The sequence below is a fragment of the Elgaria multicarinata genome, chromosome 3, assembly GCF_023053635.1.
Source record: "Elgaria multicarinata webbii isolate HBS135686 ecotype San Diego chromosome 3, rElgMul1.1.pri, whole genome shotgun sequence".
Taxonomy (NCBI): domain Eukaryota; kingdom Metazoa; phylum Chordata; class Lepidosauria; order Squamata; family Anguidae; genus Elgaria; species Elgaria multicarinata.
The window spans coordinates 127,515,704-127,535,699 of record NC_086173.1 but is presented as its reverse complement, the minus strand read 5'-3'; the positions used below and the strand labels follow the sequence as shown (position 1 = coordinate 127,535,699).

The 19,996-nt window shown below is 40.3% G+C and overlaps 1 protein-coding gene across 4 annotated transcripts in view; it reads left to right on the top strand.

The window, feature by feature from the left end:
• Positions 1-19,996, top strand: part of LOC134395511 (contactin-4-like) — a 637,778-nt gene that overhangs the window by 497,224 nt on the left and 120,558 nt on the right. For all 4 annotated transcript variants that reach the window (XM_063121675.1, XM_063121677.1, XM_063121676.1 and 1 more), the window contains 3 exons: positions 3,600-3,736; positions 5,448-5,577; positions 16,300-16,450. In XM_063121675.1, the coding sequence (XP_062977745.1) occupies positions 3,600-3,736; positions 5,448-5,577; positions 16,300-16,450 (418 nt within the window). The remainder of the gene's footprint in view (positions 1-3,599; positions 3,737-5,447; positions 5,578-16,299; positions 16,451-19,996) is intronic.

Genomic DNA, 19,996 nt, shown 5'->3' with positions numbered 1-19,996 from the left:
TGTAAAATTGTACACTTCCTGCTCAATCTCAGTAAAGTTTAAGAGCAGCTTGACATGAAGCTTTTATCCCACACCTTTACCAGGGCTTTTGCTTCTGGATTCTTTTAGGGATTTAGATCAGCAACTTTACACGTGTGTTTTTTCAGGGGAGGGTCTTTCTCGGCCTTTCCATATGTTTCATTATACAGTCAATAGGTGGCACTGTAATATAGCAGAACACCTATAAATATAACGCCATTCAGAAAAATAATGTCATTTCCTCAACCTAAAACCCCGCAATAATGGTTGCAAAGCATAGGAGAGGCCCAGGAGAATGACAACATTGTGTAAAGGACGCACAAACTACAATGAGTGAGGCTCCAAAAGCACAGAGGATGAGGAGAAAATGAAATTAAAGCTAAATGTGCTTTATTTATTGCAGCCAAAGAGGTTCAGAAAAAATCGGAATGACGAAATAAAGAGAAATAAAGAGTGGTGTGTGTATTTATGTGCATGCGCAGGGGAGTTATAACAAAGTAACACATTAAAATAGGAATTTTTTAGCATCATATTTATTTATTTATTACAGTTATATACCGCCCCCATAGCCAGGGCTCTCTGGGCGGTTTACAGAAATTCTAAAATTAAGATAAAAACGAGTATACAAAATTTAAAATTCTAAAACACAGAGCATACACAAAGCATTAAAAACCGTTAAAAAAAACGAAACACGTGGGTGATTAAGATGTGCTGCCATATGCCTGGGCAAAGAGGAAAGTCTTAACCTGGCGCCGGAAAGATAGCAGCGTTGGTGCCAAGCAAGCCTCGTCAGGGAGAGTCTGGGTGCCACCATAGTCTGGGTGCCACCACCGACTATAAGGTTTCGGTATTATGAAAAGAAGGAAGAAAACAAAATCTGCAGTGAAGAAAATATTCAATGGATTCAGATCCCTAAATATGCTTGTTACAGCATGAATTCCTGAGTTCAAGGCTGTCTTCCAGCGATTACTGAGTGTACAATAGTGGCCACACTTGTCTATAAAGCCACTAAAACTGATGCCCTTAGATGTGAATTCTTGTAAAACAATACATATCCATGTCCACAGTAAATTTCTCATAAATCCTGACAACACATATGGCTTTTACTCATGTATCAACATTGGTTCAATATTTAATCAGAGAGAGAAAAAATCTAAAACAACTATAACACACATATAATCAGAAGAGGATGCTCTTAACAGATATATATTAAACTTTCAATCCATGTGAAGCTACAGATAAACGTTATTTATTGCAATGGCTAGCATATCGTTAAACTAAAAAAAAATAAGGTTAATAAACCCCAATAGAAATATTTAGAGCATATGTGATCTTTTGTAATTGTTTCTCCAAAATTATAGACAAGTGTGGCCACTATTGTACACTCAGCAATATTTGGAAGACAGCCTTGAACTTAGGAATGCATGCTTTAACAAGCATCCTCAGGGATTTGAATCCACTGAATATTTTCTTTACTGCAGATTTTGTTTTCTTTCTTATGATTTCTTCTTTTCCTAATACTGAAGCCTTATATGATGCTAAATTTTCCCATTTTAATGTATTACTTTCTTATAACTGCCTCGGGCGGGCACACACAAACACACACCACTCTTTATTTCTTATTATGTTTGCCATTCCTATTTTTTCTTGACCCCTTAGGCTGCAATTGTATACACACTTACCTGGGGAATGAGTCCCACTGAAGTCAATGGGTCTTGCTTCTGAGTAGACGTGTATAGGATTCCAGTGATAGTGTATTTCCTTGGCATATTTAAGATTCTGAACAAGAGTTCCTCAGCTTTTCTCTTTTACTTTTAGATATAGATGAAGCTGCATACTATATTGTGGAATTAGATGTTCAGCTGCCATTTACACTAACTCCAGTTATGATTAATTCCCCCAAACTGAGCGACTCTAAAATAATAATAATAATATCCTTCCTGTTTGAGTCTTGTTGGGTTTATCGGCAAGAAACACTGATAATAGAGATGGTTTTAAAAGTAGCAGCATCATGTTGGTATTCAACCTGACACTTCTTGTTTATCAAGCTTTTTCTGCTTAATTCTACCCTTGAAAACCTTCCTCTGATCTCATCTAAGACCCTGGGGGATTTTTTAAAGTGGTTGTCCTTTGTTGGAGAAATCTGAAATTGTTTTATCTGATTATCGAGAGGCAGAGGACTAAAATATCCAGGTTCATGGAGACCTCTGCTGGTATAATATACACATATTCTTTAAATGTTTGGACAATTGTGTTTGTTACTTTTTGTCATTATTCATTATACTCAAAGCTCTTATATGGGGCTCCGAGTGGTTTCCTATCCAAGAGAGCATTTAGCTGTCTTACTGACTTCCCCAGTGTGGTAGACTAAGATGTCCCCAGACCATTCACCGGGACTTGTATTTGTTACTTACAAACAAATGAATACCACTCTCTTTGAACTTGAAATATTTCTTATTAGTGGCTACAAAAAACAAACAAACATCCTTTGGGGAACACTTCTAAGGCCCATTGATTTCTTTGAGCAAGTCAAGCAATTGGTTAAATCTCTCACATTTCGAGTAACTGGACTTTAAAGTGTTTAATTTTGTGTAGATTATGCCCATACTTTTTCACCTTAAATTTGTTGAAAAGGGTGTAAATGCTTTGCTGTGCCCTTGGGGTCTGAATGTATTCAGGGCATGAGACAGGATTAAAAAAAAAAGTCTAATTTCTTGCATTTTACAAGTTGATTTCTTATAGTTTAGAAGCTATAGAAAGCCATTAAAAACTAGGGATTGTCTTTTAAAACTGCCACAGTGCAATGCTGTACATACTATACATCTCAGCTCACAAGAAAGTAACATTGAGTTCAGTCGGATATACTCTCAGAGAAGTCTATATAAGATTGCAGTCTTAGTTTTGCTAATTTTGTTGGTTCTCTGACTGCTATGTTTCACCTGAGGTCAACTGTCTTTTCTCCATCCAGTAGGGTTACAGAATGATTCACTGGGGAAATCCAATTTAACAGTGGTATTTATGTAGGCCTTACTGTTCTTACAGCAAGTAGCATTTTCTACACGTGGAAAACAATTCTATGAGTTATTCATTTGATGACTCCATATTGTTTGTTTATATAGATTATTATTCTATTCACCAGAAGGTATTGCTCTTTAGGATGATGCCTGCAGTATACATATTTATGATAACATAAAGTCTACATGGTTTATATAATAACAAACTAGATAGTCTCTAAGGGACACTGTACTCTTTGCCTTATTTTTTCTTCAGGCTGACACTTAGATGCTTCTTAATTTGATTCATGTAGATTTCAAACCTGTGTGTGAGATTTCTGAGATTTCTGGGCCTTATTTCTCTTTGATAAGAAATATCTGGACTGGACTAGACTTCTTGTTTTCTGCTCCATTCTAACACGTCATGTGTTTAAGAAAGGTATAGTTAACCATGGAAATAGTGAAACACAACAATCCAGTATTAGCATTCATTCCTAAAAATGTGTGTATTGGAGGGAAGGTAGTTGAAGGTTAATTGCAATCAGAAAATAACTTTTGCTTTGAAAATTGTTACTGTCCTTGTTGCAGCTCCTCCCAACTGGATTCAGAAAATAAGTGATGCTCATGTGGCTATTGAGGAAAGCATCTACTGGGAATGTAAGGCAAATGGGAGACCAAAGCCGTCTTACAGCTGGCTGAAGGATGGTGAACTGCTTATCCCTCAGGTATGAGCAATGTTCCTGCTTGGTATCCTTGGTGTTTTGAGTTTGGGGACTAACTTGAAAGCATTTGTTCTGAAGTAGTGACCTTTTCATGTCTGCATAGTTTGTTGTTATTGAAAAAGAAATTGATGAAACCATGTGGCCTTAAAATTCCATCTGTCCCATTGCAGACTTCCTTCCCTGCTGAGCGAATGTCACAGAATCACCTTGAGCTTTCCTTGTAGTTAAAACAATGACACTTCAAGCCATACTTTTCAAAGGCAGAAATTACCCCCAGGCACCTAATTCCCAGCCAACATTCAATGAAAGTTAAGCATTTAAGTGCCATTTTCTGCCTTTGACAAGTATTTCTCTGAATCAAGTGGAATGTAGAGGCTGTGGGACTCATTTCCAGAGGACGTTCACTATGAGAAGAAAGGTACATAGAATGGCTGCATAGTTTTTCACTCCCTACAGCTCTGCAGGAAAAGAAAGTATAGCTAACAAAAACACAAGTTAAGTGTGAACTGTGAAAAGAGAGAATGGGAATATAGCTATTCAGGCTATAAAACACCTTCTTTCTATTCCACTTTTGAGCTTCTTGTTTTTTAATTGAACTTCATGGGATGTGTACTAGTCCTCTGGTCTGTAACAGTAACCCCACCCCACTTCTTCAGACCTCTGCTAGCGTCAACAAAGAAAGAGTTGACCTAGCATTAGTGGTGGCAGAATGAACAACCTGAAGATTAACAGTCTGTGGAAAGGGAGGAGATATCTCATCAGCATCCCTTCTATTCCATGTCTTACCAGAGGGGATTGTTTCAGGCCCTGATTGTCTCACTTATGTAGACAAAACTAAGCAAAAAATACTTTCCTTTATAAGGTAGCCAGTATTTTTACCTACACTTTGAAGAGGAAGAATTTTGTTGCCGAGATTCGATTAAACGCTAATAAGAATTGTACAAACATTGAATTGAAACCCTGCAGCCAAGGAGAAACTGAATCACTTTTAAAATATGATCTTAGTTGTATGTTTAGCTGTTAAAATATAGCCAAACTCCTGTTGAGTAGGGAAACACATTACTGTACTTTTTAGAACTGATAACATGAGTTCCATATCCTTAGGCTGACAAATGATTGTAGGGTCTTTTGTTCCACATGCTAATTTCACTTGCTTCATGCTGGTCACTAGCAGATGGTCTTGAACTTAAATCACATTAGACTAAAGTAAAGATCGTTACATAATTAACATTTACATCTTTAGGGTGTTTTATTCTAGAGGGGTGAAAGGCACACAATTGCTTTGCACCACTGAATGCGATTACTTTCCCCATTAACCTTCAAGGGAGCTGAAAGCTAATAGTTCTGCTGTTCCAAATGTTCTGAAGAACTTGCCTGGCTGTGTTAGGCTATAATGCACTACAGGGCATAAGTAGTTTTAGATTCAAGTTTATCTACTTGAAGGGGTTATTAATCTAAATGGTTCAGATGTTCAATCAATGAGAGCTCAAGAGAGAGCAAGAGAGCTCGTATTGGTTTTTCCATTTAGCATTTAATATGATATAAATTTAGTTGACAAATAGATTATATCCTGTAGATTGTTCATAAATTTGCTTTTTTCAACTTCAGTTTTGATCCGTCCCTGCCATGTTAAAATGATATGATTGCAGCAGTGTATAAATTCTGAAGCCAAACTTCTTTTATTTATTTGAATTATTCATTTGCCATTTTGCAGGAAAGAATTCAGATAGAACATGGAGCACTCACCATCACCAGTGTGAACCTGTCAGACACCGGCATGTATCAGTGTGTGGCAGAAAACAGGCATGGGGTCATCTATGTCAGCGCAGAACTGAGCGTAATCGGTGGGCTCCTTTTAACTTCTGAAAAATCTCTATTAACCTAAGTCGTTTTGCTGTCTCTGATTGAGTCCACAAATAACTGTTATTTATTTACATCAAAATTTACATCCTGGCTGCTGAAAGCAATCATTATGATTGTCTGCATACATGGAAAAAGTCATAAATGCTTCATATTTGCATTTATATATAGTTTTTGGTTCTAACTATTCAAACAATATACTACATTTGTTTGTTTTTTGACAGATCCTTTAGTGCAAACATGTATGGTCTATTATAAGAAGCATGTGATAGGATGCTTTTTATAATAGTTTCATACTTTCCACCTTCCAGGAACTCTTTCTGCATTTCCTTGCCTTCCAAGGAACTTGGGTTTATTGCAGGGGATTCTATGGAAATGTTCTAGGACAGAGGTGGGCAGACATGAGGCTCATAAGACCTCCTTTTTAATATTTTTGTTGTTGTTGGCTGCATGATAACAACATAAAAGCTGTGCTGGATCAGATCAAGGTCCATCTTGTCCAGCATTTTGTTCACGCAGTGGCCAGCCAGCCGCCTTATGGGAGATCCAGAAGTAGGACAAGTATGCAACAGCACCCTCCCACTCATGTTCTCCGTGAACTGGTGTACATAGGCATTCTGCCTCTGATACTGGAGTTAGATTACAACTAGTAGTCATTGATAGCCTTATCATCCATCAATTTTTAGACCTTTGAGCAAGCTTGGCTGCCATTGCTGATCTTCTTATTGAGGAATAGGTATGGATGGATCAGACTATTTTTGGTCCGTGTCAGTTTCAGATGTGTTCATACGTAAGTCTGTTCCTGTTTCCTCATTAATATACTTTTTTTTTTAAAAAAAAAAGCAAGAATATGTGTACACGTTTTATATACATTTTATTGTAAAATACACATTTATACTCACTTTATGTAAAATATGCATATCTCAAAGGATCCCTATTGAGAAACCATAGAGTTCCAAGAACACAATTTTAAAACCACTAAGATAAACGGTAAGATTCATTCTTGCCATCTATAGCAAAGGATTGCCAATTTTGTCCACTTGGTAATAGCAATGTATGGTAGAAATAGAGCATTTTGTGTTGCCTAAAGTGACCAAGATTTCCTGGCTTTGTTGAGTTGGTTCTTGGTACCTGCTGAGTATCCATATGTATGTAACCTGTTTTGTCCAGCTGGAACTTTAAACATAGATGAGACCTTCCCATAGGACCATTTTTCCATGCAATAATTCTGCGCTTAGTATTTCCTCAGTGTAGTGCTTTTATTGGTCATATCACATTTTAAATTCCTTGAAGTGTAATAAGTGAAGAAAGAAAGCAAATTTACAATACGATTTACCCTGAATTTGAAAATGGCCTATAACTTGTCTGTATCTACTAGGCCCTCAATGCTTAAGCCACACTTACATGCATAGAGGGCGCTGAAAGATGCACAGTGGAGTTTGAGTAGAGAGTGAAAAAGCATTTTATATTTTCTGCACCTAGTTAGCAAGAAGCAACTATGGAAAGCTTCTCAGGTGCTGCTGTTGATTTTGGGAACCAAGTGCCGCTTTAGATTTAGCACTACCTGCCTTGTGCACTTATAGTAGCCTTCCCTCTTGGCTGATCTGTATATTGGTAAATAAACACATATTACAAAACAACCAAAGTCTCCAGCAGTCTCTCCTCACAAGCAAACTAACCTTGTAAATCTGCCTTGAAAGCATGGAAAAAGAAGGAAGTTGATTACTTCAAAATATTACCTGACATCAACAAAAGGTTTTGGTTGTATGAAATTCTTACCGCTACCACAGAGAGTAAAGCTACTATTTTAAGTCATTTTACCATGGTCCTAGTAATGTAAGAATGGCCTCCCAAATTAGAGCACACAGTATATACCTTTTCTGAAGGTATGTAGCCCCAGCCCCACCACCCAATTCTCACAGGAGGTTGAAAAAAGTGAAGAAAAGCACAGACTGCTGCTACTTGCCTATGTGAGCTACTGGGTCCTTTTTGGCAATGAAAATTGTAAACATGGAGCTCCCAATCCAGATTGGGCCTACAGTGTTAGGGTTAATGCTCCACTATTCCCCACCTGAGAGTCCTGTTCTGGTTCCCCCCCCACCCCCACCCCCGCCACCTTCAAGCCTGGAGATGCTCAACAGAGATAATATGTCATTTGACCATAAGCTTTTGTGATATTATAGAACGTTCACAACGATCCTAACTGCTCAGAAGTAAATTCTCAGCATGAGCAGCCTAAGTACTGTGTACTGTGCTTAAAGAATCATAGAATAGTAGAGAATCATAGAATAGTAGAGTTGGAAGGGGCCTGTAAGGCCATCGAGTCCAACCCCCTGCTAAATGCAGGAATCCACCTTAATGCATCCCTGACCGACTGTTTGTTCAGCTGCCTCTTGAAGGCCTCTAATGTGGGAGAGCCCACGACCTCCCTAGGCCTACTGTCCCTAAAGACAGTGTACTGTTGGTAAGAAAGGATTCAGTGAAAAGAGAAAAGGAATAAATTTAGAAGATACCCAGTAGAACAAGGGTGAACAAATTTTCCTAGACTTTATCTCTCTGGCTGGCAGTGGCAGCTTTCCTTCATTTTTGGTTTTTTTCTTTTTTTTAAAGCTCTATGCCACAAGTAACAGTGGAAGCTTCTCCAAGCACCCCCCAGCTGGCAGCTTCCATTGTCTTTCCCCCATAATGCCCTAGATGTCATGTTGTTTCAGCCAGGGGTGGGGAGGGGGTGTCTGTCACAAAAGAGAAAGCTTCTGCTGCTCAGTGCTATGGTAAGCCAGCCCTCAACCTTTCAGTGACTGGGATCACACATGTTAACCCACACTCAGAAGTTGAGTATGAATTGAGTTTGGTGGTGTTGAAATGTGGGTTATTGTATTGTCTGACCGTGGTTTGTTAACCACAAACAACAAACCATGGGTTCTCCTCATGGGTTGTTTGTGGTTAACAACCCATGTTTCAGCAGCAACCCACGATTCAATGACAACCTCACACTAAAAGACTTATTGTACAAGCACAAGTTTTGCTTCTGTGCTTTCCCACACTTAGAATTTAAACATAGGGAGTTGTTTGTGAACCAGACCACAAATTGTTGACAATATAATGTCCTCAAAGCTAGATTCAAAACCTCCGAAATTGAGCAAAAGTCAAATTGACGCCATCACTAACTGTACATACTGAACCATCTTTCTTTTTTGTTTTAACCAGAACTTGTGAAATATTGTTTGGCTCACTTGTACAGCTATAAGAAACCTTTTATTTGAAATGAACCTGGGGATCGATAAAGAGGTTTCTTTTCTTTTCAAAAGAGAGAATACAATTTGTGATTAGATAATACTGTTTTTGATATATTTCAAAGAGAATGTTCAATAGCATAATTTTCATATCTTCTGAAGAAGGTTTTTAAGATGTTTTCAGAGCATCAGATTTTTGTTTTGATCAATAAGGATAGACGCTTGCACAGAAAAAACAACACCCGTTCTTGCACTGTTAATGCAGGAGGAAAGAACAGTAAAAGTTCAACATGCCATGATCCATAATGGCAAGATTGATTATGCATGTTATGTCTCATTTATGAGAACTCCAAAGAACTTCACTGGTCCTTCTTTAGTTTATCCAGCAGCTATTGTTCAAGTCTATCTTACAGTGAAGGCAAATTATACTATAAAATCAAGGCCCTCAATTTTCTCTTACATCAGATTGACCAGCGAACAAGGGAAGAGTGTTACCTAAACCAGAGGTACCTGAAAGTCTCTGAACAGGTACAGATGAGAATATGCAAAACATTCTCACATTTACCTACGGTTACCTAAGGACTGGTTTTCAGTTCCATCAAAACAAGTACAGTATATCTACTGAATAGATGGGACACATGACATTTCCTCCAGATGCTGGGACTAAGGAAATAGTTCTTGAAGGAGATAATGGGGGTGGAGAGAAGCATGTATGACCACAGCAAATCAAGGGGCAACCACACCATCATAATAGCGAGGTCTAGCCATGATCAAAGCCCTTCAGATGTATGCTATCTTGAAAAGCATGAGCGATGGCTCCTTTGGTCCTAGCACTTCTTTTCGTATTTCAAGTAGATTGTGCAGCAGAGACACAAAAACAAGAGATCAAATCCATCCGTAAAAAAAGAAAGACAACAAAAGGACTGCACAGTTTGGAAGTGTGGGTGCATTTCGAAAACCCATTTCTTCATCGAGGGAAAGGTTTGACTGTAAAAAGAAAGACACAAAAATTAACAGCTCTAAAAAAACACCCACCACATTTATTTATTTTGCTTTGTTTTTGTCGACAACCCCATTTCCCTGATAAAGAAACGTTTTTCAAAACACTGCCAATCTCTGCAGCTGTTGCTTTGTTCGTTTCCTATTGTCAGGCAGCCATTAAAGTCCATGATCCATTTTATAACTATATATTTATTGAGAGTTTTCTATAAGGTGTAAATATAAATTGAAAGACAAACACTTAAAAAATCAACAAAGGAAGTTCCTTGTTATATAGTCTAAACACGTTTCTGTACATAAAGGGGAGGGGAAATGTAATTCTAACATTAAAAATACTGAAAATGTATTTCGTCTGTATCTGAGGTGGGTACAGACAAATGAAAACACCTCTTAAATATTTTTTTTAAAAAAACCAAACTGAAACTCCATACAACAAACCCAACAAAATTAGAACTAGATACAAGTGTTCTCTATTGGGCTCCTACTAGAATGATGAGCCTAGGCATACTGTATACTGCTTTCCATATCTATATGGCAGAACAAAAGAAGGGGCAATGAAGTAGAGACATTATTTTATTGGGAGGTACTTGTCATCATTGTTTGAATGTTGAGCCTGTGTCTATATTCAGTCCTGGTCAGAAGATTGCAATCTTCAGAGAACTACTATTTAAAAGAGTGTATGAAAAAAAGGAGAAGCATATTCAATCCTGTTCTGTACCTGCATCCATTTCTGAAAGAGGCATTTTCTTGAGCTTACCCCTCCCCTTATTTTTTCCATCACTGATCTGTCATTGGAAATACTTTTTTCCCACCTTTTCAGCAGAGATTCTTTTCTTCAGCACTGTCATAATGAAAGACCAACGATGTTGAATCCATGTTAGAGTTATGAGTCGAAATGTGTCTTGGCAAACTGTTTGAGAAGTGAGTTTTGTGATGACACTGCTTCCTTCCTTCCCATGATCCATCACTAGTGTGTGTGTGTGTGTGTGTGTGTGTGTGTGTGTGTGTATGTCTGTGAGTGAGTGAGAAAGACAGAAGTGGGAGAAGAGGAAGTATTCCTCTTCTCTCTCTCCCCCCATAACTCTTTCAAGCCTATGGAGAAAGAATATGTCAACAACTTTGTGCCACCAAATGTGCTCTGATATTGATCGGGAGGAGAAGCTGAGACTGCGGGAAACAGTTTCTTCAGTAGAATCAAGAGCTCGCCTCTAGGCAAGACATTATAGTTAGCAAAACTGAATAAGAAAGTTGCAGCTTTGATCACTGGATCAACATTAAGCTCAATCAGTGTGAAGTGTTCTGCCAGGCACTGCTTACTAAGGATAGACTGCACCTAACAGTGGATGTGATTGCTCTACCTTTAGCCCTTAACAAACTACAGGCTTAAAACTGCCAAATCTTACAGTATTTCTTTTAAAGTGCAGTGACTGAGGCCACAGCTAGACCTAAGGTTTATCCCTGGCTCATCCAGGGGTCAAACCTGTTCATCTAGGTGACACACAGGGGATCCAGTGTTCAGGCGGGGGTGAACCCTGGATGATCCCAGGATAAACCTTAGGTCTAGCTGTGGCCTGAGTTGCATGCTGAACACTATGCTTCCTTGAATACTCTCTCCCCAAGTCCTTAATATTTATTTATTTATTTATTTATTTTATTTATATACCGCTCCTTAGCCGAAGCTCTCTGGGCGAGGTATGACAGGGTATGGATGAGATCTTCTTGGCTTTATATTTCCACACATCTACCATTTCCAAAGGGACACTAAGCATTGGAGGTATTTTACAGGTCTGTCAAGGATAGACACTGGTGACTAAACTTCAGGCTTTTACTCACTAGCCATCATACTATGGAAATATATTCACTAGACAACAATAGAAGATCTCAGATAGTGTTTCACAAGCTTTGTGCTGGGGCTGAAATGTGCCTCAGAAATGTGCCTCAGAATGTTGGCACACACACACCCAAGTGCATCTACCACTTTCTTCCTCTCTAACCAGAAAGGCTCTGTGCAACATCGATTCTGCTCTCACTCCCAGTTCTGCTGGCATCAGGAGTACAGATGCTCCAGGATTCCCTAACATAGGCTGTAGCTAGACCTAAGGTTTATCCTAGGATTGTCCTGGGGTCAAACCTGTTCATCTAAGTGCCACTCAGGGCATCCAGCGCTCAGGCAGGGACGAACCCGGGATGATCCTGGGATAAACCTTAGGTCTAGCTACAGCCATAGTCAGTGCTAAGTACTAACAGGTATTGTGGAATCCCAGAAACATGGCCATTACTGTTGTAAACCACTCAGAGAGCTTCAGGTCTGGGGTAGTATAGATATGAAATTAAAAATAAATAATTATAATTATCTAGAAAGCAGGGTCCCATCCCTGAGCCCTGATTAGGTGGCTGAAGGGGGAGAACAGGAGATTGGGAAGCACTATTAACTAGTTAGCTGAAATAAGGTGTTCTGGGGACTGATCAAGAAAATATATTCATAAGTTGTTTGAGTTAATTTGAGTTAATTTAGATCCAGAGAAACCTGTAAGAGGAGTTTCCACTCATAGGCCAATCCCTCTGATGGGAGTGGAAGAGGCCCTTTTTGCCATCTCCATTTTACTCCTGCAGCCCCCTTATGCTGCTTGAAAATCTTATCTGGAGGACTAGATGGAGCAGCATGGGAGGTGGGTTGAGTGGTTGTGGGGGAAGGGAGAAATCAGCAAAAAACGGCTCCTCTTCTGTCCAGAGGAGCCTCCTCCAATCAAATGTCCCTCTGCATAGAATCATAGAATAGTAGAGTTGGAAGGGGCTATAAGGCCATGGAGTCCAACGCCCTGCTCAATGCAGGAATCCACCTTAAAGCATCCCTTACAGATGGCTGTCCAGCTGAATGCCTTGAACGCCTCTAGTGTGGGAAGAATCCCTTTTGTCTGTGGAAAGGCAACTCTGGATCCAAGCTCTAGTTCTATAGCAGGGGCATTGGACAGCTCTTACTGCCAGTAACTAAGCCGTAGGAGAGGCATTTCCACCTTTTAGAATGGGGGAAAACTACATGCAAGCCAGGAAATCAACAAATGTTTTGTGGTTAGGGGGGGAAAAGGCACATCTATTTGGCGAATCCCAAATAGCTGGGAGGGCCAGGTTGGACTGCCGTGCCTGAGGTTGTGCACCCTTATTCCAAGTTGTTGTTAGCTGTGGTAGTCCTGATCCAGAAGAAAGACCCAATTCTTTTGGTCCAGATGGTTGGTGCTTCAGGGCACCCCTCTCAATTCCTCTCCATTCAATGAAACTTTGAAAACCTGTGTCTTGAGCCTTCAATGAATCTATCTACAACAACAGCAAAACCCAGCAATATGTTTCCTTCCTGCAAAAAGTTGTTTCAGTGCTAAAATGGGACATGAAATAAATAGATGTCCTAAATATATTGAACATCAAACATGAACTGAAGCATCCTGTCCAATGAATGCACTGCAGAGAAGGATGCTATAATTAGACTGTGCTTTAATTAGAGCACTGTACAATAATATACTCCACTTTGAATTAAGCAGCTATATTCTCTCTAGTAATACTGGCATCTGCCTTTTACTGATAATTTTTAATGCAGGCTGGAAAATAAAGCTTAATTATCGCTCCTCTATATAATGTCCTTCTGCCCCATTATTCACAAAACCCAAGTTTGCCACTTGATGTTCAGTCATAATATATTTTCCAGTCTAAAAAGAAATTCTGTGATGGTTAGACAGCTTTTGTACAGTATGAGCAAGTGAATCTGAAGGGAAACAACGTTGAGCTCAAGTTTTGTAATAGTTTTTTGTTCAATTTTTTCTAAAAATGTTTGTTTTTTATTCCAGTGGATTTGATTTTATTATGAGTTCCCTCTCACCAGATCCTTGAATGCTTATTTTATTTATTTATTCACTTATTTATTACATTTTTATACTGCCCAATAGTCGAAGCTCTCTTGGATTTGATAATCCTTCATTCACTACCGTTAGCATTGTGGCTTTTGAGCCCTTACTGGAACTCCTCTCCCTCTCTCTCCCTACCCCCCTTCTCTCTCTCTCTCTCTCTCTCTCTCTCTCTCTCTCTCTCTCTCACACACACACACACACACACACACACACACACCATTCCTACAGTCATGCCAGCCAGCCACTCAATTTGGGGAACACTTGCCCTTGACCTCCCTCCATGCCTCTCAGTGACCCTTATTGCTCACATCTTGACAACTGCCCATGCCGTATCTCATTCCCAACCATAGTCCTACAGGAGACAGGAGTTGGACTCCTCACCCACCACCTCCATTCAAATGTTGGAGTTCTTTGAGGGTTGCCTGTCCCTTGCTTTCCTTTCTCTAGCATTAGGTTTGCAATCCTTCCTGCTCCTCTCTAGCTGCTGTTGCAGAGCAGCACATACTATCCCAAGATGGTAGTACAAATAGAAAGTTCTTTCTGTTTGCTGCTGCAGCAAAAATGCTGTCTACTAGGTGGTTTATGGGACCAATAACTGCACAGACTGAAATGGTTACAAACGTTCACAACTTGCATTGGTTACGGCTCACAGAGTTTGTTGATCCATAGGGCAAGTTTATCTAGTCATCAGACAGCTTGAGTACTAGCCAGTAGCTCACCACATGGTGAGATGGAGAATGGAGATGGAGTTGGTGGAGAATGATAGCATCTAGCATCCACCATGGCACAAACCAATAACGTGGGCCTATCTTGCGACCTGGGTGTGTAGCAGGTATACCAGCCCCTGAACTGGGGTGGGGTCCTGCATGACGCCCCAAGATTCCTTATGGGATAGTAGAGATCCATAGCTTACCCTTGCTATGGATCTGACCCAATGCTTCCAGTGTCTGCAATGAAACTTTGTGACAAAAATATAGAATATTCCTCCCAGTCCTGTCAATGGGTGGTTAAAATCTGTCCATAGCAAAGTAACAATCACTAAAATAGGGAGGAAGGGCAGAGAAGTTGGCAATGGTAATGCCCTGAGTCACAGACCAGGCTAGAGGCATAATGTTCTTCCCAGGTCAGTTCCAAAGCAATGGCCCCAAGAGGTTACCCAGCACAGCTGATTGGCTTATGAGACAGTGTCTAAACTACAGTGCCGCCAGCCAATGGACTGGATTAGTAAGCCTCCAATCATGTGCAGAAGCAGATTATAGTATCTCTCTCACCACCTTTTATGCAACAAGTGCAAAGAGCCCGCCCCCTCCATAAGTGGTGACCAAGGCACCTGCTGCTACAGCAAAAATATCAATAAGGTGCTTCTGTAGGTTCAACATAAGATTGCATCATTTTGAGGTCAACCTAGGTATCAAGGTGAGTGAAATTCCACAGATGGATGTGGAAGAAGGAACACAGAGGTTTGAAGGACTGGCTGATGTATGCAAGAGGTTTACATATTGGAGCAGGATATGAAAGATCTAATAATTTTAATTGGGTGGCACAATTTTAGTCCTGCTGAAATAATATCATTTTGAATTGGACATATATGTAAATTGTGTGGGGAAAATCCACATACTCCCAGATTTGAAAGCCTAAACTGTATTAAAAACAACTAGCCATTCAGAGTTAGTGCTTATTTGTGCATGCATGTACATCATTTGTTATCTCATCTTTTGAAGATTTATCATTCGTTGACTCTCAGGTATATATGTATGTATGGAGGGCTCTGTGTGTGTGTGTAATAGGATGTCAGGTGATAGGAAAATTCAGGCTATGGAGTTTGGTTTGTGATAACTGTTTTGCACATACATGATCAGCATGGATGTGGGGCGGTCATGAAGCTTCTAGGGAGACCAGTATTGTTTCATGCTCCGCCTTTCCTAAGCTGTAGTGGGAAGTTCAAGTTTCCTTTGGAGGAGAAAGTACTGGAGACTTATAGTGTTTGTAATAACCCTGCAACCCAGGACCTCTTGTATAGATGTATCCTAGTTGTTAAGGCTGAAGGGGTCAACAATAGAATTATACAGACAGTATATATCTTATTCAATATATAGGAATCGTTGAGATCTTAGTGTAGAAAATATATTTAATAATTGTATTTCTTTGGATACAGAGATATTACTGCGTGACAACACTGCTTTTCATGCAAAATATGGGCCCTCATTTTCCCTGAATCCCTTACCTGCTGCAGCCCTCCTATACCACATGTCACGCTTTTTCAAGAAAGTCCCTCAGCCCTCGGGAGCAGCTTTTCAGGGGGCACATGTGTTAAAACAGGTAGGGGAATTGGCAAAAACTAAGATCCATTTTGCCCAGAACTGCTTTCCGTTGTGCAATGACGTCTTTGAATCCAAGCCGTTGGTTAGTTTATTTCTTTATTAGCATACCTGCTCTCATCAGTGGGGGGCACACTGAAGGTTCGTTGTGTGAATGCTGCACAATCAATAGTGAAAGAATCCAGCTAAAAATTCAACATTAAAAAAAGTTTGATGATGATTCACATTTACTCAAAGCCCTCTCCCATGTTGTCTTTCAGCTGTGGGTCCAGATTTTTCCAAAAACTTCTTGAAAAGATTAACTCTTGCTAAAGTTGGTGGTGACGCAACCATCGAGTGTAAGCCTAAAGCTTCCCCAAGGCCTACGTTTACTTGGAAGAAAGGAAAAGAGATCCTAAGAGAAAATGAGAGGTAAAAATCTCAAAATAACTGTTGCTTGTGTAAATAGACTGCTAAAGTTCTTGATAACCTTTCATGAAAATTGGCTTGAAAATAAATGTTAAAAAATCGAATGTTCAGTCTGAAAGTAGAAAGCAACAATATTGATTCCTGAACTTACTACACCCTGTTACATTGCCTGCTTCTAAACATATTTTGAAGATCAGTACTTAAATAACTTCAAGAAAACAGCTATCAAAATGCCATCTTGGTGAAAACTTTGAAGTTGCCTGTCACTTATTACTCAATTTTTATTTTTATTTTCTAATTGTTGAGTATCCTGGTAAACATAAATTATTTAGGGGTTAATTGGGCAATTGTAATGTTTGGTTTGAGCCTGCATTTTGGATTTAGCTCAAGAAGAATGATTGGATCGTTTTGTTTTCATGTAAATATATCAGTACACATAACAAGAAGTAAGGATTTATCTAGACTATATACAGGTCCTAGTTTGTCTAACTAAACAAGCTAATGGCTGAAAGCTCATTTTGGAGAAGTCTTGTTTTGATTTCTAAGTGTGCGTAGGCACACAACTGGTGGTGATAATGTTTGTGTGGCCTCTGATTTATTATCTAGATGAATGTTTCGTTAAATTTTGCACGACAGAATTCGAGCTCACCGGAAACTATCCTTCAGTTATTCTACAAAACTGTTTCTTAAAAGCTTATGATTGGATAAAAATAGAGTGGAATTACATAACATTGAAGACAAACATCATAATAAGTTATGATAAATCCATGCTTTATTCTGTCTCGTTGGTTCTAAAATCTGGCTCACACCTTTTTTAAAGCACCAAACCAATGAATGAGTTTTCTGTGTGCTTGTATAACCATGCTTTTTATACATGCACAGGCTTTATTGAAACAGATTAGTCACAATTGCCCTCAATATTTGAAACACAATTGAGTGATATCTTTCACTATATCTAATACTTCAGGTGCTTGCTCATTCGTAGTTAATAGTCTCTCTATTCCATTTTCATTCTGAGGAACTGATAATTGAACAGGGAGAGTTCTCCTCTCCTTAAATGAGCCTTGGATAACTTAAACCAGGCGTGCGAAACTTGTAGCTTTCCAAATGTTTGGCCTACAACTCTCATCAGTCCTAGCCAGTTTAGCCAATGGAGATAAATGATGAGTTGCAGGCCAAAACATCTGGAGGGTCTCAAATTGTCCATCCCTGACTTAGGTAATCTTGAGGTTGATCAAGGCAGCTGGTATTGGTGAATGGTGGTTTACCCTTGTCAAATACGAAAGAAAACAGATAGAGTTCCAAATAAATAGATTTAAAATAAGAATTGACAGCAGATGAAACCTTTTCCTGTAAAGAACCAGAAAGTTCCCTTCTTCTATGATGCTATTGTCATCTTTTTGGCAGGTGTGTCACTGCTAAACTCTCATTTGTAACAAGTGGAAGTTCTCAGTAACAGCTGAAAATTCTTCAGCATTTAATGCCCATTTAAAAGTCTTGAAAAAGCACCTCAAGTCTCTAGATGCTTTCCTGAACTGAATTCTGCATTCAGACTTGTCAAGGTCCAGGCTGGTCAAGGTCTGTTGCAGAGAGTAATCCTTCCAAAAACATTCTCATCCTTTGCATGTTTACATGGTTAGAACTAAGTCCTGGAGGTGTTCCGAAGGTGGCTGCTTCACGAAAAACCTGTCAGTAACTTCTTTCGGATTCATGCAGTTGAGAATCGTATTTGGACTGAGTGTCTAGAGAAAGGAATAACATGAATCTTATTGCGCTGCTGGGAATTTTCCTCTGGAGGCTGCCACAGATGGTGAAGCAGAACCAAGTGTGATGTTAGATGCTTGCCCAGGAGGCAGAGCCTATCTCAGGGAGAGAGAGAGAGAGAGAGAGAGAGAGAGAGAGAGAGAGAGCTTTATTGCTTTAGGTTTCTTATTCCTCTCATGAAGCAGAACTACTGTACACTGCACCCTTAATGAATAACCTGCCCTGAAGGTGTCTCTTACTGGTGCTTGAAAGCTATACAATTGCATTATTAGGAATTTTGCCCTGGGGTACAATTACGTTATTGCAGTCATTAAAGGTACTTCATCTCCATAATAATGGAAATCCTCTCTTGGAAGCATAACTGCATCAAAGTAAAGCTGAGAAGCCTCACTCCAGAAGGTAGTGCCATGAAATAGATTTAGATACATTATATGTTATAAATACAGCTCAGGAAATAAAGAGAGCTCCAGAGCTCCCTTGTATCCATTGACTTGGATCTCAATCGATTTCTGGGGTTTCAGGGGTATCAGTGTTCAGTGTTTACTTTTAAGATATCAGGGCATATTACAGGGGACACTGTAGTGTCCCCTGTGTTATAGGCGATCAGTAAAAAGAGCATTCCACCATGTTACCCTGTAAATTGGGGGGTGGGTCATTCTAGCGTTCATAAAATGGAAAATGTTTCACCAATCTTTCTGAAAATACGACCTGCCAGAAAGAAATGCTGGTTTTACATACCCTGGCAATTTCAAGAAGTTTGGTGAAATATTGAAGGGGTGGTGGCAGTTGAAAGGACGAAAGTAAAAAAATCCTCTCTGACTCAAAAGTGAAACTGAAAACTGGGGGTGGCGACTTTTTTTTTGCGCAGGGAAAGCTCCGAATTGGGACCCTTACCCTCCAATCCATTGGTGGGATCGTGTTCCCCAGTCCATCTCGTTGATGGAATGGCCTTTCTTTTTTTAAAATTCCCTTCCATTGAATTTTAATAATAAAAAAATTGCCCCATTAAAGTCAATGGAGGCCTCATAACACATCGCATGCGCAGTAGCGGCGCTCTCCCCCCCTCCCTCCTGTCTTGAGGGCTATCCGGAGTAGGAGCCAGCCCGGGGGCTCGCTGCCCAGTCCAGGATACACAAAATGTGGCTGCTGCCGCTGCCCCTCCTTCCCTGTCAGCGCGACCCGGCAATTGCCCCAAGATGGCAGCGCAGGCCTTGCAGCAGCAGCAGCCTAGCAACACCTGAGAAGCCCCGGCCGGCTGGGGAGTGGAAGGGGGAGCCGGGCGGAAGCGGAGCAGCAGGACCGGAGGCAGAGCCAGAGCAGCAGCAACCCAACAACGACCAGACGGAGCAGCAGCAGCAGCAGCAGCAGCAACCCAACGACAACAACACAAACGGCTGCCCCGCCTCCTCACGGCTGCTCTCCCGGGGAAACAGGCTCCCATGCAGGGCCTCGGCACGAGGGAGCACAAGGGAGAGAGATCAGCGCGCCACGAGGTCTCCAGGGTGCTTACTTTAAAGAAAGTTCTCCTCGGGTGAGTGCCTGGATCCAGCTCACCTCCTGGCCCTTCTCGTGTTTGGAAGAAGAAAGTCCTACAACTCCCAGCATCTCCAAGCCTTAGACTGGTCTAGCAGCTCCCTGGGAGTTGCAGGGCTTTTTCCCCTTGCCGAGCAAACCTGCTGCTGCTGCTTGTTGTTGTTGTTGCTGCCGCCTCCTGCAATCCTGGGGCTGCAATCCTGGGCATGCCTCTCTGGAAAAAAGCCTCATACAGACCTGCACAGGATTGCC